The sequence below is a fragment of the Heteronotia binoei genome, chromosome 2 (genome assembly GCF_032191835.1).
Source record: "Heteronotia binoei isolate CCM8104 ecotype False Entrance Well chromosome 2, APGP_CSIRO_Hbin_v1, whole genome shotgun sequence".
Lineage (NCBI taxonomy): Eukaryota > Metazoa > Chordata > Lepidosauria > Squamata > Gekkonidae > Heteronotia > Heteronotia binoei.
Window position 1 is genome coordinate 30,748,727 of NC_083224.1, and position 23,018 is coordinate 30,771,744.

The window sequence follows — 23,018 nt, forward strand, 5'->3', positions numbered from 1 at the left end:
CATTACTTTTCTCCCGAAAGTGGTTTCCCAGTTTCACCTTAACTTAGAGGTTTGGTTGCCCACCTTTTACCCTAGCCCTTCCTCGGATGAGGAACGCAGACTGCACGCGTTAGATGTTAAGCGTGCCCTCCTGTTTTATCTAAACCGTTCACGGGGTTTTCGTAAGGACAATCAACTTTTTGTTTCCTACTCTGCCCCAAAGTTAGGGTCCAAAATTTCTTCTCAGAGACTGTCCAAATGGCTCACTGAGACGATCAGACTTTGTTATTTGTTGGCTAAGAAGCCTCTACCTGGACCTGTTCGTGGACACTCCACAAGGGCGATGGCCACGTCGGTGGCATTCCTGAAGGGTGTGTCCCTTTCCGATGTCTGCAAGGCGGCTACCTGGTCTTCTCCGCATGCCTTCATGAAGCACTACGCGCTGGACGTGCATGCTCAGCAGAGGACTCGGTTGGGAGCTGCGGTGTTGCAAGCTGTTTCTTCAGGCTGACCGTCTTCCCGCCTCCAGGTATGCTTTGCTTGCTAATCTCCCATGAGTGTGAGGCACAGAGACCACGAAGAAGATAGACAGGTTGCTTACCTGTAACTGTAGATCTTCGAGTGGTCATCTGTGCATTCACACTACCCGCCCTCCTTCCCCGCTGCTGACGGTCTCTCTTCAGTAAAGGGGCTTTCAGCGGTCAGGGAGGAACTGGCGGGATTGCCGCGCGGGCGCTGGTGGGCATGCGCAGTGGGTCGCTTGCGCATGCTCATTGGCGCCGAGCGCGGAAAAATCCCGGGCTTTTTCAGATACCGATTCGGGGATCGGCGCAGGCGCACTATCCCATGAGTGTGAATGCACAGATGACCACTCGAAGATCTACAGTTACAGGTAAGCAACCTGTCTTTTTTGGAATTCTCACCATTCCGTTAGGAAACCAACCAAAACTATGGTCGTTTTCCCACTGAGCTTACCTCGGAGCGACGTCCCTCTTCACCGCGCAGCGTCTGTGCGGATTTCCCACCAACTGCTCCGAGGCTGCTCCGAGTAACCAAATAGAGTCGCGGCTTTTGCGTCGCTAACGTAAACTGGGTTTTAGCGGTTTCCATTTGCGATGCAAAAGGTCGGGAACTTCCTGGTTCCTCGGAGCAGTTGGTGGGAAATCCGCACAGACGCTGCCGCAGTGAAGAGGGACGTCGTTCCGAGGTAAGCTCAGTGGGAAAACGGCCTATGACTTTTTCAGAAGACCTCTGAGGGTGGGAGCTTAAAGTGGCTCTCGTGTATAAACAATTTTTATTAGTAACATATGGTAGTAGAACTATATCTACAACTTATAAAAAGCCTAAAGTGAAAAAAAACAAACAAACATCATTCTACCCCACATCTTACTTTTCTCCCACCCCTCTCCCCAATAATTGACCCCCGCCAGTGTTATTTTTTTTTTTTTAAAAAAACATATTAAAGGTACCTTTAACTATCAAGAAAAAACAAAAATTGATTAAGAAAAAGATCCCCCCTTCGAAAGTTATATTCTTGTCTTAAAGGTCTTAATCTTCAAAAATTGTCCAATGTCCTTTTATTTTCCACTCTTTTTCTACATATCTTCTGAATTTCTTCCACTCCCGATTAAAAAGTTCTAAATCGCAGTCTCTTAGTTTTCTTGTTAGCTTGTCCATTTCACTCCATGACATAACTTTTATAGTCCAGTCCCATTTTTCTGGTATTTTTTCTTGCTTCCACAGCTGCGCATATAATGTCCTAGCAGCTGAGAGCAAGTACCATATTAAAGTTCTATCTTCTTTTGGAAATTTTTCCATTTGTAATCCCAGCAGAAAAGTCTCTGCTTCTTTGTTAAATTCATATCCTAGGATCTTAGATATCTCTTGTTGAATCATCTGCCAAAACATTTTAGCTCTTTCACAAGTCCACCACATATGGTAGAAAGAACCTTCATGCTTTTTACATTTCCAACATCTATCTGGCATCTTATTGTTCATCTTTGCTAATTTTTTTGGAGTCATATACCATCTATACATCATCTTAAAACAGTTCTCTTTAATACTATGACATGTTGCGAGTTTCATAGAGTTTTTCCACAGATATTCCCAAGATTCCATCTTTATTTCTTTATTTACATTAATTGCCCATTTTATCATTTGAGATTTCACTACTTCATCTTCTGTAGTCCATTGTAAAAGTAATTTGTACACTTTTGAAATTAATTTCTCATTATCTCCAAGCAGAACTCTTTCCATTTCTGTTTGCTCTTTCCTTATTCCTTCAGCTTTGATATCATTCTCCATCAAGCTTTTTATTTGTTGCATTTGAAACCAATCATATTTATAATTCAATTCTTCTGCAGTTTTCATTTCTATTTTCCCACTTTGTATTTTTAGTAGTTGGTTGTATGATAGTTGTTTTTCCTTAACTGTTTTGGCCTTTAACTTTATCACTTCAGCCGGCACTATCCACAGAGGTCTTCTCTCATCGCCATATTTCTTGTACTTTATCCACACATTTAGTAAGTTGCTCCTTATATAATGGTGAGAGAAAAGACCGTCCATCTTCTTTTTCCCATAATACAAGTAGGCATGCCAGCCGAATTTTTTCCCATGGCCTTCTAACACTAAAAGTTTTTTATTTAATAACGTTATCCATTCTTTCAACCATACTAAACAAATTGCTTCATGATACAGTTTCAAATCTGGTAATTGAAACCCACCTCTCTCTTTTGCATCTATCAGGACTTTCATTTTAATTCTAGGTTTCCTCCCGGCCCACACAAATTCCGAGATTTTTCTTCTCCATTTATCAAATTGCTTAGCATCTTTCACAATGGGGATAGTTTGAAACAAATACATAATCCTTGGTAAGATATTCATTTTTACTGCAGCTATTCTGCCCAACAATGACAAATTGAGCTTGTTCCACTTTAGCATATCTTCTTCTATTTTGCGCCAGAGCTTTTCATAGTTGTTCCTAAACAGATCAATATTTTTCATTGTTATCTCTACCCCTAGATATTTTACCTTAGAGGTAGCTTCACAACCCGTTAGTCTTTGTAGTTCTTGTTGTCTATTTTTCTGCATATTCTTACATAAAATTTTTGATTTTTCTTTGTTTATGTAAAGTCCCGCCAACTCCCCAAACTCTTGTATTCTCGTTAACAACAACGGTGTAGCTTGTAAGGGATTTTCATTTATAAACATTATATCATCCGCAAATGCTCTATATTTATAGGTATACCCTTTTATTTGTAGTCCTTCTAAATCTTTTTCATCTTGGATCTGCATCAGTAAAATTTCAAGAGTCATTATGAACAACAATGGCGAAAGCGGGCAGCCTTGTCTAGTACCTTTACTAATTTTCATTTCGTCTGTAAGATCTGCATTGATGCACAACCTTGCCCTTTGTTCAAAATATATTGCCTTTATCATTCTTATAAAACTTTCTCCAAGCTCCATTTTTTCCATCACTGCAAACATGAAGTCCCAATTTAAATTGTCAAATGCTTTTTCTGCATCCGCAAAGAATAGTGCTACTTCCTTTTCTGGATGTCTTTCATAGTATTCTACAATATTTACAACAGTTCTAATATTGTCTCTTATTTGTCTTTTGGGGAGAAAACCAGCTTGGTCCTCCTTTATAAAATTTATCAGATATTGCTTAAGTCGTTCCGCCAGAATTCTTGTAAATATTTTATAATCATTGTTCAAAAGTGAAATTGGTCTATAATTTTTCACATTTGTGACGTCTCTTTCTTCTTTAGGTATCAAAGAAATAACAGCTTCCTTCCATGTATTTGGTACCTTCCCTTTAGCTCTTATTACATTCATCAGCTTCTGTAATTTTGGTATTAATTCATCTTTAAAAATTTTAAAATATTTAGCTGTATAACCGTCTGGCCCGGGAGCTTTATCATTCTTCATCACATTAATTGCTGCTTCAATTTCTATTTTTTCGATTGGGTCATTCAAAATTTTTCTCATATTTTCAGTTAAAGGCTCAATTTTTATTTTCTGTAAGTATTCATCTATCTTTTTTCTCTTTACTTCAGCACCTTTAAACAGCTTGGCATAATACTTAAAAAATTCTCTTTTTATTCCCTCTTGAGTAACTACATCTCTTCCATCTATCACAATTCTACTAATTATTTTATTTTCCCTCTTTTTTTTCAGCTGCCATGCCAAGTATTTCCCCGTCTTATTTGCTCCTTCGAACGATTTCTGCTGAAGCCTTTTCAAATTCCATTGCACTTCTTTGTTTAGTAAATGTCTTAATTGAGTTTGCAATATTGAGATTTCCCTTAGAATCTTCTTTTTCCCTGGTCTTTTCCTCAGCTCCCTTCTTTTTTCTTTATTTCATTTTGAATGTCCAATAATTGTTTTTCTTTTTCCCTTTTATCTTTGTTGTTCAAAGTAATCAACAATCCTCTCATTACTGCTTTATAGGTATCCCAGACCGTCTGGAAGTCAATATCTTCTTTATCATTCACTTGGAAAAATTCCTTAGTTTCTTTTCCTAGGAAAGTCACTGTTTCTTTGTTCTGTAGCAAATCTTCATTCAGTCTCCATCTTCTCAGTCTTTTGGACAATTTTGTAATCCACATTATTGGGTTATGGTCAGCACCAATTTTAGGCAAAATATCTATCTTCCTTGTTGTAAGGCCTAAGTTTCTGGTTCCCCACAGCATGTCAATTCTAGAAAAGGTCTTATGTCTTGCAGAAAAAAAAGTATAATCCCGCACTTCAGGATTAAACTTTCTCCATATGTCTTCCAAATTTTCCTGTTTGACTAGTTCAAAAAAAGACTTTGGCAATTTCCCTTCTTTCCCACTATTTTTTTTCCCTCCGGATCTATCCAATGAGTTCTCAACTGTTCCATTAAAATCTCCCATTAAGAGTATTTGATCGTAGGTCAACTCATCTAGTTGTTGTATAATGTCTTTTAAAAAAGCATCTTTTGCACCATTAGGTGCATATAGTCCCAATAACAGCGTTTTTTTCCCATTTGATGTTATTTCCACTGCTACAAATCTTCCATCTTTATCTTTAAACACCAGTTTTGGCTCCAAGTCCTGTTTAATATAAAAAACTACTCCCCTTTTTTTCTGTTCAGCTAATGAAAAAAATTCCCTTCCCAATTGTTTGTTCCATAAAAATTTATAATCCTTTTGTTTGATGTGGACTTCTTGCAAACAAATTATATTACAATTTTGCTTCTTAATCCAATGAAAAGTTGCCCTTCTTTTTTGTGGTGAATTTAGTCCATTAACATTCCAAGACAATAATTTGTAATCCATCATGGTGCAAATTCTTTATTTTCTTCAAAAAATCTCCTCAACTCTCTGGCATTTGTAATTGTTACCCTCTTCCCCTGAAGTTCAAAGCTCAAACCCTCGCGGATTATCCATCTGTACCTTGTGCCATTGTCTTTCAGTTTTTCTGTCAACTTTTTATATGTTCTCCTGTCATTTATCACTTCTTTAGGTAGCTCCTTCATAATTCTCACTCTGCTACCTCTTACTATCAATGACTGTTCAAAGTTTTTCTTCATAATCCTTCCCACCATTTCCTTTGTCATAAATCTTACAACAACATCTCTTGGTAAGTTGTTTTTTTTGGCATATAACGAATTGACTCTATACATATGATCATACATGTTCTTAGTCTTGTCAGGGTCTTCTTCTAAGAATTCTGTGATTATGTTTATTATATATCCTCTCAGATCATCATTCTCTTCCTCAGGTACTCCTCTCAAGCGTATCTGATTTTCCATTAATTTGCATTCGTGGATCGTCACTTTTTCTTGGACTTTCAGCAAGGTGGTATCATGTATTTTAACTTTCTCCTCCACTTCCTGTACTTTCTTGTCTATTTTCCCAATTTGATCTTTAAGGTCATCCACTTCTTTTTTAATTACTGTGACAAGTTCTTCCTTCATTTCTTCCATCATTTTCTTAACTCCTTTCATAATCCTGGCTTCCATAGCCTCCATTTGGTCCTGCAGTTTTTCTAATGAGAGGGCTCTTGTTCGGGGCTGCCTGGGCTCTGACATTTAGGCAAGGAGCAGGGAGATAAAATAAAAAATACCAAAAATTTCCGTCTCACAATTTACAAATTTGGCTGCCAAGTTCAAAAGGTCTAAATTTTCTCTCTTATTTAGTCTTTATTCTGTTCTCTTCTGAGCTTCCCAGGCCCAGATATAGATTTTTAAAGAAATTTTTCCCCTTTAAAAAATGACGAAATTTTTAACTTCACCAATTTGAAATCTGACAGTCAGGTTCAATAGAGCAGAGCTTGCCCTTTCCAGCAAGCCTAATTTCGCTGGTTTCTGAGCCTCCAAAGCCAAGATATTTATCAAAAAAGTCTTCAAAAATTCCAAAATGGCGGCCGCGATTTTTTCCCCTTTAAAATTTTTTTTTCCCCTTTTAAAGTCACCCCAGGAGCCCACCAGTAATGTAGTCAATAGTTCTTGTCCTCTTACCCTTTTTCCCGTGGATTCTGTCAATTTTTAAAGTCCCAAATCTTTTTAAAACAATGTTTAAAATTGGACCTCCCGGCAATGGCTGCCGATGTTTCTCTATGATGTAGAGTAGGCTTTTTCCTTTACTGCTTCCTGTCTCTGTCAGCTTCAACTCTCATGGAAATCCCACGATACTTGACGCACTTCCTGTCTTGCTCAGAAGAGTTGCAAAACTGTTCCAGTATATTCCAATGCAACATGGCTGTTTACATTTCACAAACCGCAAACCGCAAGTATTCAAAACTATGTTCTCTTTTCAAATTTTAGCAGTTTTTAACACTGTCATTTATATTAAAACAGTCCAAACTTCTCCATTTCTTTCTTCTAATTGCAAGCTTTATATTTTCCCCTTCTTCCCACCTTTAATATGTCCCTTTAATCTGTAAATAGCTCCGGAGTGAAAAAAGAGCTTCTGTACCTTTTTTTCTTCACTTATCCAAGTTCCACTGGTCTTCCAAAACTTTAGTTGTTTAGAATTGTCCCAGAAGGTTAGAATCCTGACGAGCTTATGCCAAATCAATGGCTCTGAAAAGATCTTGCAGACGATAACTATGCCAACTTCTGAGACCCCTCAAAGCCTCAAAGGAACCCCCTACAGAGCTCCTTTTCAGCCAAGGTAAATCTCTTCCAAAGTTTTAAGTGCAAGTCTTGGACCTTTCTCTCACTGAGAAAGGTAGGCAGTGGGCTTTGATTTGCCCTCCACTACCCTGAACAAGACCTTCAGCTTGCTCCCGATGTGAGAGACAACTCAGCTCGCCATTTTCCTCCCCGGAAGCTTAAAGTGGCTCTCAACCAGAAGCAGTCATGTTTTTTTTTTAAATTGCACCATCTTTATTTTTAAAGGTTATGATGTATTTTTATTATATCATCAGAGACTATGGAACTTCTTTAGGCACATATCACAGGATAATAAAATTTTTAAACTGATAATCCCTTCATTTCTGTACATACATTGGGATGCTGCAGGAATTGAAGCATGTGATGTTTAAAAACCCAAATGTTTGAGCTGTGTGAGTTATCAGTTCTGGACATAAACAAGATTTCAGTTTGGTATAAAAGAATGAGGAGGGGGGGCTTCTAAGAAATGGGGGGGGAGGGTGGATTTATCTGCATTCCACAATTTCGTGCCCCTAAAGTTGTCGATTCCTCTGAGAGTGAGATGCTGAGAATGTGTTGAAAAGGACTTGACGTACTCAGAGGCGCATCATACAAAATTCATTTTCAACTTCTACTATGAATTTGTCATTGGAAGTTTTTTTTTCTTCTTCTTGTGTGTGTGTGTGTGTAATTTATTAATGCTTCCTTGTGAACTGCCTAGCAGAGGTCCGAAGGGAGTTCAAAGATGACTTGGAATTGCAATGAAGATTGGTTTAGAGGAGACGCAGCACGGCTCCCTTCAAAGTCCTTGGAAGCGTTTCTTTCCATCCCTTTTTTTACTGCCACACGTACTGCCACACATTAACATCTGAACTTTTATATCTGTTTAGCAAACAGTAATTGATTATGCAGCTCTCAAAACCCTTGCTGCTTTTAAATTTTATTAAGTAAGGAGAGCGTAATTATTTTTCGAGGCCAGGAGGATCAGAACACATGTTTTGGGGGAAAGATCTGAGACTTGTTTTGGCGTTATTGCTGTAGCCAGGAATGAATAGAGAACAAAACAATGCATTTAAGATTCCTTTTGTTTAAAAGGTGAAAGACCTTCAAACCACCGGCTTTGTTGATGTTGATGCTGCCATCATAAGAACGTTTCCCTGGGAGGAAGCCCCACTGAATAGGGCATTAGATTCACTGGTATGGTATTGCCAGGAATCTCTGTTGTGTAGCAAAGCTTACATGCAGCAGCAGTTCGATACTGTGTGTGTGGCTAGCAAAGGTGCAAAGTTACACTGAGCCATTTGTCAGTTTCAATCTAAGAGTACTTTATTAGGGAACTCCATTCTAAGATAGTATAGGTTGAGAGATAGGGATAGAACAGGCGTGGCCAAACTGCAGCTCAGGACTCTTTCTCACATATTGTGTGGCTCTCAAAGCCCCCATCGCCCTGTCAGCCAGCTTGGAGAAGGCATTTAAAGTCTCTTTAAATCACTTCTCCAAGCCATGCCAGCCAGCAGCATTTAAAGTTAGCTTTCTTTCTGCCTCCCACCCCCCACCCCCCATCTATTTTCTTTGCTTACTCCCTTCCCAAACATCTGATGTTCATGTCTGGTAGCTCTCAAACATCTCACATTTATTCTATGCAGCTCTTGATGTTAGCAAGCTTGGCATCCCTGGGATAAAATCTATCTAAATAGCTGGGTGGATGCAGATGAAGATCCATGTCCTGCATCCGTGATTCTTCAGAAGGGTGGTGGGTGCAACAAAAATGGAGAGTGTGTTCCTTCTTGGTGTGTGTGTGTGTGTGAGAGAGAGAGAGAGGGATGGATGGAAGGAAGGAAGGAAGTCTTGTCCCCAAAATTAGCATTCTACTTCATAAGAATAGCATCATATAACAGGAAGGAAAGGACGCCCTGTTTGTCCTGACCCCTTCTATCTATCTAAATCTATGGTGCTGTCTCTGGTCTGAGACGGAAGGATTCCGCCACTTCCAACATAGAGTAGACCCAAACAGGGGTTGTTTTGTAGAAAAATAGGTGGTGGAGCTCATCCAGGGATTGTTATTCAATGGGCAAGGAGGTGGAACTCTCAGAAAGTTTCAGGAGCTGTGCTCCTGTGAGTTCCCACTGAATCTGAGGCCTGGACCCAAGTAAGATTCTGAGTAGACCTGTTGAGCACGGCTCTCCTTTTCTCTGCAATACAACTGTTTATTTAGTTTTAGTTATTATATTTGACTTCTAGCCCTCCTTCCCCTGCGCAGCAAGGCTCAGGGCAGGTTACAACGATACAATAACGCTAATATAAATACAGCAATTAGACATAGGTATGACTAATAATTAAAAACCCTATCAATACATATCCTCAGTTAAAACAATCCAGTGGCAGACAGTAACATAGTTTAATACCTCCTCTCTCAGCAAGGCTCGGCCTATGTATGTCAGTCACTGTTGCCGAGCACCGAGGCAAGTGAGTGGATGGAAAAGCAAAGTAAGGCAAGATGGCAGCAGAACTGGACGGGGGAGGCCAAATCAGATGGACTTCCACTGCCTCAGCCGCAGACCTGGTGGAACGGCTCTGTTTTACAGGCCCTGTGGAACTGCATTAGGTCCCACAGGGCCTGAATCTCACTTGCTGTTCCACCAGGCCAGAGCAATATGAGAAGACCCGGGCTCTGGTTGAGGCTAGGCAGCTACACTTCAGGCCTGGGATCATCGGAATATGTTTTCAATTTACACCTTGAGATGTAATGTGTCATGTAACAAATGAATCTCTAGATCAGGGGTCCCCAAACTTTTTGAGCCTGTGAGCACCTTCTGAATTCTTCAGAAGGGTGGTGGGTGCAACCACAAAATGGCTGTCGCAGGTGGTGGCCCCACACAGACAAAGGAAGCCCGAGTACAGAGGAGAAGAGAGGTAGTTAAGAAGATACATTGGGAAAGTCAAGATGAGAGAGAATAAAACAAACACTGCCACGACAGCTGCCACTTTAACAAAGTTATTGTAATCTGCATGTTCCATCAAACCTTCACTGTCAAATCAAAAGCCCTACTGAGCAAGAGCCCCACCTGGTCTCACTCACTTTCTAAAAACACTCGATGGGCAGTGTCCCCTCTAAATGAATTAGTGTGAGCTAGCTCACCACTTTTGAGCCTCTGGCTCATGTTTTTGTCTTCACTCAGGAAGGATGGCCCCAGAGCAAACTAATGTATGCAGCAGCCAAATTGCTTACTCATGACTTTAATGCGAGTAGCTCATAATGTAGAATTTTTGTTCACAAGACTCCACAGCTTAGAGGGAGCATTGTTGGTGGGCACCCGTGGCACCTTGGTCACCTTGGTTGGGGGCCTCTGCTCTAGATAAACATGTCAGAACTGGTGCTGCATGTATGTTCAGTGGCAAGCCAAAGTTTTGCCTCTGAGCAATTACTCATTGCGGCTGTCCCTGTTTTTATGTTGCTGTATAGAAATGGGAAGCAGAAACAAATGCTGCTTTCGGAAGCCTTCCTTGTCTTTCCGTCTCGCTTCACCTACATCCCAGATTCTGTAAAATGAGACTTCTTCAGGGAAATCCAGGGAATGATGAACAGTCTTCTGTATGGACTAGATTCAAGTCCAAGAACAGCAACAACATTTTTCAGGGTATGAAGACCAACAAGGATTTTTCAGAGCCTAAGCTTTCAAGAGCTTAATAGAAAACCCACGCAAACCCCCACTTTAGCTTGGCGCGCTTTGGCTTGAATTATAAAGGTCAGGGCAAAGGTTTATAAGCACTAGGAACTGGCGGGAAGGCCAGTTCCAACAACGCGTGTGTATGCCCATGATGCTGGAATAAAGATCTTGAACTCTACTTATCCTTGTCAGTGGATCTGACATTTTGTTGGAACTCCCATTACCCTGAATTGGCTTAAACTCAGACCCGCGATGGCTGGTGAACAGGACCAAGCTATGGGGACGACCAAAACCACTGAGGAGGAGGAACCAAAGCCCGAAGAGCTGCGGGTTACTCCTGCCACCGTGACAGGAGAGTGGTTCGCAGCCACACACACACACCCTTCAGCCAGTTCCCGTGAGGGGCAAACAATCATTCATCCCCAAAGGGGGAGAGCCCCCAGTGGGAGGAGACCCGCCAGCTGGGGGCAAACCGGGCCCCCAACCACAACCTCAACCCAGACCGGAGGAACCGGTGCCAGTGCTGGGGGGGCCCCCAAGTCAGTGAGGTAAGGTTCGATGGGGACCCGGCAGAGCTGGACTATTTCATGGTGTCTGTGCAGGGTCACCTCAGCTTCTGGGCCCGCAACTTTCCGACGGAAGCCGCGAGTGGTATACATCTGGAGCTTTCTTCAAGGGACGGCCGCCCGGTGGTATGTCACCCTGTTCGAAAGGCGATCCCCTGCCCTGAACTCGGCCACAGAACTCCTGAGGGCCCTGTGGCGTCACTTTGAGGACCCATTACAGGAGACCAACGCCATAGCGGCCCTGCAAGACCTGAAGCAGGGTGCCAGGTTGGTGGCCAGGGGAATACACAGCGGGATGCCCCACCTGCAGGACATTTACAACCCCTTCCCCCGCTTCACGCCCCTGGAAGTGTATATCCATGGACTTTATAACTGATCTGCCCCCCTCGACGGGGAAAACTGTGATTTGGGTCATTGTGGACACTTTTTCCAAACATGCTCACTTCATGCCTTGCAAACAACTCCCCACGGCTAAGCAGTTAGCCCAATTATTTATCCAGCACATCTTTTGGCTACACGCTTTTTCTGCCAAAGTGGTTTCCAACCGTGGATCACAATTTGTTGCCAAGTTCTGGTTGCACCTGTGTGAATTGGCAGGGATAGAACATGGGCTCAGTTCCGTCTACCACCCACAAACGAATGGACAGATGGAACGCACCAACATGGTGCTTGAGCAATTTCTACGTTGTTATACGTCTTTCCAGCAGGACAACTGGGTAGCTCTACTGCCCTTTGCAGAGTATGCTTATAATAACAGCGTGCATAGCGCCACCAAAGTAAGCCCCTTCCAAGCGGTGTATGGATATGAAAGCAAGCCATTCCCGGAGCTCGCCCCCCCTCATCAGCTTAACAGAATGGTGGAAAGGGATAGCAGGGGGCTGGGCAGTTATTAGCCAACAACTGCAGAGGGCACAAGAAGCCTACAAGACTCAATACGATAAAAATCACTCTGAACTTTGGGACTTAGCAGTGGAAGACAAGGTGTATATTTCAACCAAGCACATACCCAATGCACAGAACTGCAAAAAATTGGGGATGAAGTATTTGGGCCTTTCCCGATCAAACGGATTATAAATAAGGTGACTGTTGAATTGGAATTGCCAAAGAACCTTAAACATGTCCACCCTTGTTTCCATGCCAGTTATCTGAAGAAGGACCCTGGGCCCTCATCATGGCACCCCCAGACGGAACCGCCACCCCGGACTCTGGTTCATGGTCAGATTCATCATGAAGTGCAGGAAATTCTTGATGCAAAGATCAAACGTGGTGAACTGTTTTACATTATCAAATGGACTCACTTCCCCTTAAGTCAAGCTGAATGGGTCAGCTCCAAAAATACGAACTGCAAAGCCCTGATTAAAGATTTTTACAACGAACATCTTGATAAGCCCGGGGAAAGGGGGCCTTAGGGGAGGCAGAATGTCAAGAGTCACTCCATCTTGTTTCTCTTGCCCTATGTATCCAATTTATCCAATGCTATGCTTGTGCTTTGCTATGTTGCCTTTGAAGCATCCCGTTGCAGCTTATCTGGAGGGAGGGTGGCATGTCTGGGAACTGGCTAGTTACTATGCAACCAAGGTCGGAAGCTGGAGGAGATGTAACCCAAGAACTGATAACACCACCTGGGGTGATGAGAGCTTTATAGAAAACCCACGCCAACCCCTGCTTTAGCTTGGCACGCTTTGGCTTGAATTATAACGGTCAGGGCAAAGGTTTATAAGCACTAGGAACTGGCAGGAAGGTTGGAATAAAGATCTTGACCTCTACTTGTCTTATCCTTGTCTCTGAGTCTGACAAAAGCTCCCTTTGCCATATCTGATGGATCTGGTGAAGCTCCCTTTGACTCTGGAAAGCTCATACTCTGAAAAATCTAATTGGTCTCTAAGGTGTTCGTAGACTTGAATCTAGCTCTTCTACTTTAGACTTGCATGGCTACCATCCCAAAACTATTTGTGTTACACCTCAACTAACTTTTTTTTGGGGGGGGGGGGAATATTAATATTTCTTAGCTCAAAATGGTGAGTCTATGAGAGGTGAGGTGAGCAAGGATCTCTGTCAATGTTTACGGAGATAGACCACTGAAAATCCTTTGATTAATAATGGATTTTATTATAGGTATAGGTTTTCAAATAGTTACATCCCAATCAAACAATTTCAAGAGGAATACAGTGGTTAGCTGAACAAGTATGGCTGGGGTAGGTGATATAATACCTAGATCTTGCAGAGTAGGCTCAGTCAGAGGAAACACAAGGCCTCTGGAGGGAGATTTCTCTTGAGAAGAAGGGGTGAGGGTAGGAAGGGATGGAGGGAGGGAGGAGAGGATGGAGGAATGCCCTATCTCTTTCTTTCCTTTTATCTCTCTCCTAATTCTGACTGGTGGGATTGCCTGTTTTCTAGGGTAAATTATGTCACATCAAGCGATTCAATTACCCAATGAGGAAGCAGAATGTCACACCAATGGAAAATCAGAGTGTCATATGTGAAATATCCAATCAGAGATCATTGTGTCATAGATCCATGCCCCAATAGAGGAATTTTAATTACACTGGCCAAATGACTTTTTATGGCCCTGTTTTTCCAAACTGATTCCTTTGAAGCTCCCGAAAAGTTATAGATTTCTCCCTTAGTGTCAAACATGGATAGGCATCCATCAAGTGTTGAGGAGATTGGTTGACTTTGATAGCCTTAGCAATAATTAAAGAAAAATAGAAACTTTGTTCCCTGGCAGAAATGTGAGACCAGTTTACAGGTATACCACACATTCACAACAAGATGACCACTTAACCTTTAGCCTTTGTGTTTCTGCTGTCTTGCCCTGAAGAATAACAACATATATATACAAGCCATTTATCTGTGTTCCAGGAGTCCTGGTAACCCTTATTTTTTATGGTTTGATAACAAGACTTAAAAGGTTGCCAAAAGAAGTGAAGGAACTTTTACAGCTCTGCCCACCACGTGTCCCTCTCTGGGCCTGGAATTCTTCGTTTCCAGGAGCAGAAAGATGGATGCTTCTTAGCCGTTCAGCATTGGCCACTATGTCTGTCCAGCCTGTGAACCAGACTTGTCATCATTCCAGCCTGCCTGGGGCCTAGAAGGAACTGGATTTTTCTCCCTTATGCACAAGAAAGACCATTCCAATTCAAATGGGCATTGCTGTGCCATATTAATATTCTAGGGTTACATTGCAATATCACATTCCAGGGGTGCATGGCTTGGGAATCAGTACAGGGGTGTCTTTCTGGATATCATTTGCCTGGAGTAGTCTGTTGGAACTCTCTGTCTGGGACAAAGTGATGCTATGTATTCTTGGTGCTTGTGGGTGGGGGGGAGCAGAGTGGGAAGGCTTCTGGTGTCCTGGCCCCACTGGTGGACCTCCTGATGGCACTTGGGTATTTTTGGCCACTGTGTGACACAAGAGTGTTGGACTGAATGGGCCAATGATCTGATCCAACATGGCTTCTCTTATGTTATGCTGAAAGGGAGAAATAATATCCCATCAAACCCCGTTTCAGGGATCCACCTACGAAATCTCCACTCCTACGTTGAAGTCCCACTGAAGTGTGGTTACTGCAACAGTGCCTTCCACGAGCGCTATGCCTTCAGACAGCACAGGAAGATACACAGAGATGAGAAGAGATTCAAATGCGATCAGTGTAATTACGCATGCAAACAGGTATTTAAAGCAGTCAGGGGTTTGATTGCTGGTTTGGTGGGATTAGTTTGGGCAGATATCCTGGCTTTGATCACTGTGCAGATGTCTATTGCTGCCATCAGTCGCTACATAGAGAGCATTGAGGTTTTGCTGGTACGGTTGGCAGAACGGGAAAATTACTTATGGTAAGCTGTGTGGAGTGTGGCTTACTCAAAACTAAGAGCAATGATATTCACCGCTGTTATGATCAGAGGAGGAATTCTGTAACTAATGTATTTCTCTTTAGCACATGTGTCAGAGCTAATAGTTGATGTGCAAGAATGAAAATGAGCAAAATTATAGTGTTAGGAAATCATTTGGTACATTTCCTTGAGTTTAAAATAGCCAGATCATCCGCATAAGTTAGGTGGTACCTCAGCAGTTGGGCAGAAAGTAGGTCCTGTTTACCCTTAAACTTGAGAGGGTTTAAAAATCTTGGGAAAGGAACTTCCGTGATTTGAAATAGAATCAGAGAATTGGAGGGGGCCATCTAGTCCAACACCCTGCTAAAACAAGTGTTTTTGTGGGTTTTTATAGGCCTGCTGGTCCCTGATTTCCTCCTCTGATTACGGGTAGAACTCCTGTTGTGCTTTTCAGTCATATCTTCATAAGCTTCAATCTAATCATTTAATTTTTAAACAAAAGCTGTTTTTTTTCCTTCGCAGGAGATACACTTTCCCCCTTTTCCTGGTTTTGGCCTGGGTAGAAATGATTACCCTTCATCCCCTCAGTATGGGTTTTCAAAAGAGTCTGATTTGAATATTTAAATTTTGTTGGCTGGTTCTCAGCGGTAACGTTTATTTGTTTGCCTTGCTGTATAGCCAATTTCTGCATAAGGCTCACTCCATTAAAAAGCGGATGTTTGAACTTGATCCAGCGTGCTCTAATAATGAAAGTGTGTTTTTAAAGGGGATAATTTATTTTTTGAAATGAGCTTGACATATTAAAGCAGGATTCTTTCATGAATGCTTTTTTCTACTTAGAATAGGCCAAAAACAGCATTCGAGTCAGGATAAGAAACTTGGCAGCTTGGGGCGGGGGGGCTAATTTCAATCAGTAACTTCTCATCTGGACCCTACCATACCAGCAAACATTCCCCTCCCTGCCAGCTCCAGGTGGGGAAACACCAGGAGATTTTGGAAGTGGAGCCTCAGGAGAGTAGGGTTTGGAGAGGGGAGGGACTTTGAGAGCCAGTTTGGTGTAGTGGTTAAGTGTGCGGACTCTTATCTGGGAGAACTGGGTTTGATTCCCCACTCCTCCACTTGCACATGGTGGAATGGCCTTGGGTCAGCCATAGCTCTTGCAGAGTTGTCCTTGAAAGGGCAGCTTCTGGGAGAGCTCTCCCAGCCCCACCCACCTCACAAGTTGTCTGTTGTAGGGGAAGAAGATAAAGGAGATTGTAAACGCTCTGAGACTCTGATTCAGAGAGAAGGACGGGGCATAAATCTACCACCACCACCTCTTATTCCTCCTCCTCCTTCTTGTTGGAATTATGTATGTGTTCTGCATTACCACTTCTGCAATAGAGCCTGCCTTCCAAAGCAGCCATTTTCTCCAAGTGAGCTGATCTCTGTCACCTGGAAATCTCCAGTCCCCAGAGATCTCCAGCCACCACTTGGAGGCTAAGCAATAACTGTAAGGGGAAACAATAATATAGCAAAACAAACACTGTGTTCAGTTCTTCAAACAAACATATAACAACTTCTAAAGCTTATTACAATAATTCCGCAAGATGTACAAGCATTTATATAGACAACACACAGTATATAACCACAAGCTGAATAAATACACTCTTTCAATAAAGCGTCTGTTGAAAACTTTCACAAAGTGCTGTTTCAAATATTCCATGACCCTTTCGAGCCTGCAAACAAAAGTATAAAAATTCCTTATTGCTGATATTCAAACATTTCAAGAAGGTTCCAAGCACTATGCTAGAGTAACAAAGGTTTCCACAGTCTTCATCAGGACTGAGAAATAAATGGAACCAAAGCCTTCAATAAATCAGAATAGCAGTGCACAAACACTTCTTCCCAAGTCTGACCACTGTCTAGAGACTTTCTGATCAGCCTATGGCCTGTACGTAAGGCCTGAAGGTGTCTACTAATGCTCCCTCTAAGCTGGGGAGTCTTTTGAGTAAAAATTCTACTTCATGAGCTACCTCATGAGACTTCCTTGCTGAGGAAGACTGTTTCAGTGTATCTGCATGCACCCAAAAGCTTATACCAAGAATTAAACTTTGGTCTTAAAGGTGCCGCTAGACTCAAAGTTTGTTCTGTTGCTTCAGACCAACACGGCTACCTCACCTTAATCTATCTGATTTTTGTAATCATCCTTGAGTCTCTGGAAGATAGGTGGACTACAGATGATATGAATAAATAAGAGCCAATTTGGTATAGTGGTTAAGTGCACGGACTCTTATCTGAGAGATCCAGGTTTGATTCCCCACCCCTCCACTTACAGCTGCTAGAATGGCCTTGAGTCAGCCATAGCTCTTGCAGAGTTGTCCTTGAAAGGGCAGCTTCTGGGAGAGCTCTCTCAGCCCCACCTACCTCACAGGGTGTCTGTTGTGGGGGGAGAAAATATAGGAGATTGTGAGTCACTCTGAGATTCGGAGTGGAGGGGGGGGGACATAAATCCAGCATCATCATCTTCTAAATACTTTTCTTTTGACTATTTTCTTTTATTCATTTCCACTTTAAAAAAGCAATGTGCCATAGCAATTTAAAGTAATCTCTTGAGATATTTTAAATTAATCAGAAATATGTTTGTTCTTTAGTCTTCCATTTCCCTCCCTCCCTCTCGTTACAGAAAATTTTGGTGTGGTAGACACCAGTGTTCCATCTAAACTGAGTTAATGTGAGCTAGCTCACAGTTTTTTAGGCCCCTTCTCTCACATTTTTGTCTATGCTCAGGAAAAATACCCCAGAGCATATTAATTGATGCAGTAGCTCACAACTATAATGCCAGTAGCTCACGAGGTAGAATTTTTGCTCAAAAGACTCCCCAGCTTCGAGGGAGCATTAGTAGACACCTTTATTTTGGTTTACAAGTTAAGGCTCTGTATGTAAATCCAGAACCAAAGTTGAGTGCTAATTAGCTTCACTGTTATGTGTGAGGCCTGGAAATCTCCCGGAATTACAACTGCTCTCCATGCAGCAGAGATCAGTTCCCCTGGGAAAAATAGCTGCTTGGGAGGGTTGGCTCCATGGTGATCACATCCTTGCTGAGGTCCTCCCCAGACTCCACCCGCAAATCTCCACAAACTCCCATCCTGGAGTTGGCAACCTTGTTTGGTGTAAGCTAGAAAAAGAGTTCTATATTAGAAGGAAATCTTCAGGATGGGCAAAGGCTGCCATTCTCCTTAGCTTCACACGAGAGTTTCTAGCACCTTCTGTACGTTTTAGGAGCGCCACCTGGTTATGCACAAGCGGACGCACACCGGGGAGAAACCCTTCGTTTGCCCGGCTTGCAGCAAATGCTTTCGGCAGAAGCAACTGCTCACCGTTCACTTCAAGAAACACCACGACTCTACTTTTCAGCCAAAAGTCTACAACTGCCCCAAATGCGGCAAGGGCTATTCACGCTGGGTAAGTGCGGCTTCTTTAAGCATCCTGATTGGACGTGCCGTAGTCCGCTAAACATCCAGGACTGCCTGTATCTATCCATCCCATTACATGCAGCAGTAAAAAAACAAACTCTGCTGTAGAATTTAACACCCAGTGAAGACAGCTGCTGGAGAGAGACGGTAGGTCAGCAGTAAAGCCTATGCGTGGCATGCAGAAGGTCCGTGTTTCAGCCCTCGGTATGACTGGTTTAAATGATCTCTGCTAAGGAGGCTTTGAAAAGACCATACTGAGATCTTGGGAAGCTGCTGCCAGTCAGAGAAGACAATACTGAGGGAGAAAGATCAGCAGCGAGGGGCCACGGCTCAGTGGAAGGCCTTCTGCTTTGCATTCAGAAGGTCCTGAGTTGAATTCCCAAGAACTGCAGTGTGTTTGTTTTTTTTTAATTAAGATGCTAGATAATGTGAAAGGCTTCCTGGAAACACTTTCTATAGGAGATTTTTGGAAACACTTGGCAGGTGCTGTGGTGCCCATGGAGACTTCAGCAGCACCTAAAAAAAGGATAAAATAGGAATGAGGAAAATGATGGGACCATTGGGGAGAAAGGCAGAGTGTAAATAAACTAAATAAACAGATTCAAGTGGGTAGCCCTATTGGTCTGAAGAAGTGTGCATGCCAGTTTAGTGTAGTGGTTAAGTGCGCGGACTCTTACCTGGGAGAACCGGGTTTGATTCCCTACTCCTCCACTTGCACCTGCTAGCATGGCCTTGGGTCAGCCATGGCTCTCACAAGAGTTGTCCTTGAAAGGGCAGCTGCTGTGAGTGTCCTCTCAGCCCCACCCACCTCACAGGGTGTCTGTTGTGGGGGAAGGAGATTGTAAGCCGCTCTGAGACTCTTGATTCAGAGAGAAGGGCAGGGTATAAATCTGCGGTATTATTATTATACCCAGAATTAAATGTGTTGGTCTTAAAGGTGCCACTGGACTCAAACTTTGTTCTAAATAAATAGTTGTTAGCCAAATAACTTCCTTTTTTGATTTTTTTTTTCAGAAAAAAGATGCAGTACAGAAGGGGGAAAAGGGAAAGGGAAAATATAAATTCATCATTGATTTTCAAATATTATGAGAAGTTAACATACCACAAGTAAAATCAACTGTTTTAGTAAAAAATATATATTTTAATGTGAGCTCAGATAGCAAAAAATCATTATTACAGTATTTTGAGGTGATTTCTCTCTAAAAGAATAAGCAAGGACTTTCTTAATAGCAGTATTCTATTAACAATAAAAAGACTGCATCTTTTAACAGTTAGACAGCTTTGCCAAATAACTTGCTTTTGATCCTTTATGCTGGATAGAATAACATGCGTAAGCACACTGAAAACTGTGGGGAAGCAAGAGCAGTTGGACCCAGCAAAAGAAGCAAGTGTCCAAGGAAAGACAGCAAGAGATCTGCCCATGATGCTGAACAACAAGGTAATAACAGAGTTGATCTGGATAGGACTGAAGATGGAAAGGGCTGTTTGCATGCATAGCTATGGCCTCCCTACCAAATTGGATGTACCCAGGTCAGAACTGAGCCCTAGTATTTTTATTGAAAAGTAGTGGGTCAGATGCGATAGTAATTCCAGTATAGCTCTTTTATTAGCAAAAACCCAACTGAAAACACAGCTAGCTGTAACTATATACACAGAAACTTCATCCAGAACACACCTCCAGCAATAAACAGCCCAATAGAAAAACAGGCGCCCTGAACCTTCATTTGCATGAGCTTCATTCAAATGGATATTACCTAATTGGCTGGCTCAGCAAGGGCGACCAAACTGAACTCAGCAGCTGCAAGGAGCCTTTCAAACAAAGGGTCTTCATTTGAAGCTCCCAGTACACTACATTTATCCTGCATTCTGTCCTGTGAGATAGGTTAAGCTGAGAGAGGATGAGCTTGGGGGGGGGGGGGCACAGTGGGAGGGCTTCTGGAGTCCTGGCCCCACTGGTGGTCCTCCTGATAGCACCTGCCTTTTGGCCACTGTGTGACACAGTGTGTTGGGCTGGATGGGCCATTTGCTAAATCCAACATGACTTCTCTTGAGTTCTTATGTCCCAAGGATACCCGATATACCAGATGACAGAATAGGGATTTGAACCTGGGTATCATCTGACATAGAGTTGCCAGCTCTGGGTTGGGGATTTCCTGGAGATTTGGGGGGTGGAGCCTGGGGATGGTGGGGTTTGGGGACAGGAGGGACTTCAGTGGGGCATAATGCCACTGAACCCACCTTGCATAGCAGCCACTTTCTCTAGGGGGACCGTTCTCTGTAGCCTGGAAATCAGTTATAATTCCAGGAAGATCTCCATCCACCACCTGGAGGCTGGCAACCTGACAGTCTAATGCAGGGGTGTCAAACTCACTTATTATGGGGGCCAGATCTGACATAAATGAGACCTTGCCGGGCCGAGCCATGTTATGATCATACACACTAAATAATGGACTTCCAATCCACTTTCAATGCACTTTCCAACTGGATTTTGCCAGTTCACACAGTAAAATCCAGTTGGAAAGTGCACTATTTAGTGTGTGTGATTGGAGCCAAAATGTAATGCCAGGTAGCAGAGATACAAACTTTATAAAGGACACAGGCAGACACAATTAAAGATTCTGTATCTCTCCCGTGTGATCAAGGGAACTAGGCAAAGGAAGCTCTGGCTCTTTCCCTCCCTCTGCAGGGGATGAGGAGTGGGCGGAGCCTCAGCCAATAGAAAGAAAAGAAGCTTGGCTCAGTAGCTCTGCTGTGCAATTGAGAGAACCTGGCAAAACAAGCTCCCCTTCCTTCCCCAGGGTGGAGCCTCAGCCAATGGAAAAAATAGAGGCTTTCCTCTGTAGCTCCTGTGCAATTGGGCAAGTCTGGCAAAGCAAGCTGTGACGCAGAAGGAAGCAAGAGAGAGGGAGCAGAAAGCAGACTTGCTCATAGGCCGCCCGAAAGGAACCCTCTGAGGGCCTGAACTGGCCCCTGGGCCTCACATTTGACACCCCTGGTCTAATGATTCACCCTGATGGCTTGCTGTTGAGTTCATGCCAATTTATTCTTGGGAATAAATAGTGTTCGCTTCCCCACCTCCAATGTCTCTTTCTTCTTGAAGCGGCTACTTGTGTGAACTCTCAACACTACACCATGTATAGCATTCCTGTTGCAACCTGTGAGAAAGAAGAGGTTCTGCTGGAGGATGAGAAAGCAGGGCTTACTTGTGAGATGATCTTCAATGTGATGGATAAGTAATGCAGAAGGCAGTTCTTTCTTTTGCTTGCTGGGGCTTAGATCCAGGAAGCTGTTCAACCTGGTTTGTGTTTCTGATACATTTCTGTGAAATGAGTATGTTGACATTTGCTAAAGGTATACACATTTTGCATGTTCCTAATAGGGCCATGAAAGTTAACCATTGCCTTTTCAAAGGAGAGTCACACTTAGAAATCATCTGGTTCTCTTGCCACATGCAATTCCATATAAATGACTGGATTCTGAATTGCTTCCATTATATTCAGATTTGAAACTTTACTTTAAAAAAAAACTGAGGTTAAAACATAATTGGAATGTATGACCATTGCCCAAATTGGAAACAGTTATCTTTTTCAGAGACCTGTGAAGTATGCATTTGTCTCACAATTGCTTCCAATCAAACAGGTAATGCAGGTTTTGGTGGCGTTTCAAAAACCTGCAAGACCTGTTTTGCCCAAAGAAGTTAGCCGGACAAGAAGGAAACAGGTCTGTACATCACAGGAGACTGCCGCTATACATGAGCAAACTTGGACCACAATTTGTTGTTATGCCCAAACGTGGATGCTTCAACACAATGGAAGTTGCACCTTGCCCACAAAGCAGGGTCCGTAGTTTAAAGTTCACTGATTTTGTTCATGACCTTTGAATACACACACGCCTAGAATTCATATTATGTATTTGCTGGCAAAAAGTTCCTGTTGAATAAGTTCATGCGTTAAGTTTTAACATGAAAGTGTCACCACAACATGTTTCCACTAAGTCTTTGAGGATCATACAACTCCATTTCCTTCCCCCTTGGGGAAAGACCATTGCTTAAAATATGAGTGAGCCCATCTGACTTTCACACAAGGAGCAGCGAGAACAAATTCTAGAGATTCACTTTGGTTCCATGGGTAATCAGTACTATTTATACTGCGGCCTCAGTAACCTGTGGAAATTCCTGCATTTAATTACCTCACGAGTAGTCCCTCTGGCTTGGGACTCCAGTGTTTGTACAAAAATGGATGATTATTTCAAAAAGCATTAAGAAATTTCCAGAAATTATAAGAACTGTTTATATCACATGAAATACATGGTATCGTACTATCTGCATTTTGTGGTGGTTTCTGTATTTGAATGTTTCCTGATTTTGAAGGCAAGACGCTGTTGCAGTTGAAGC

The 23,018-nt window shown here is 42.5% G+C and overlaps 1 protein-coding gene across 1 annotated transcript in view; it reads left to right on the plus strand.

Annotated features, from left to right (window-relative positions):
* The window catches only part of CTCFL (CCCTC-binding factor like), a 38,803-nt gene extending 16,871 nt beyond the window's left edge, over window positions 1-21,932 (plus strand). The window contains exons 5-8 of the mRNA XM_060233231.1: window positions 14,849-15,009; window positions 18,432-18,614; window positions 19,946-20,063; window positions 21,726-21,932. Of these exons, the coding sequence (XP_060089214.1) occupies window positions 14,849-15,009; window positions 18,432-18,614; window positions 19,946-20,063; window positions 21,726-21,862 (599 nt within the window). The 3' untranslated portion in view covers window positions 21,863-21,932. The remainder of the gene's footprint in view (window positions 1-14,848; window positions 15,010-18,431; window positions 18,615-19,945; window positions 20,064-21,725) is intronic.
* The last annotated feature ends 1,086 nt before the right edge of the window (window positions 21,933-23,018 follow it).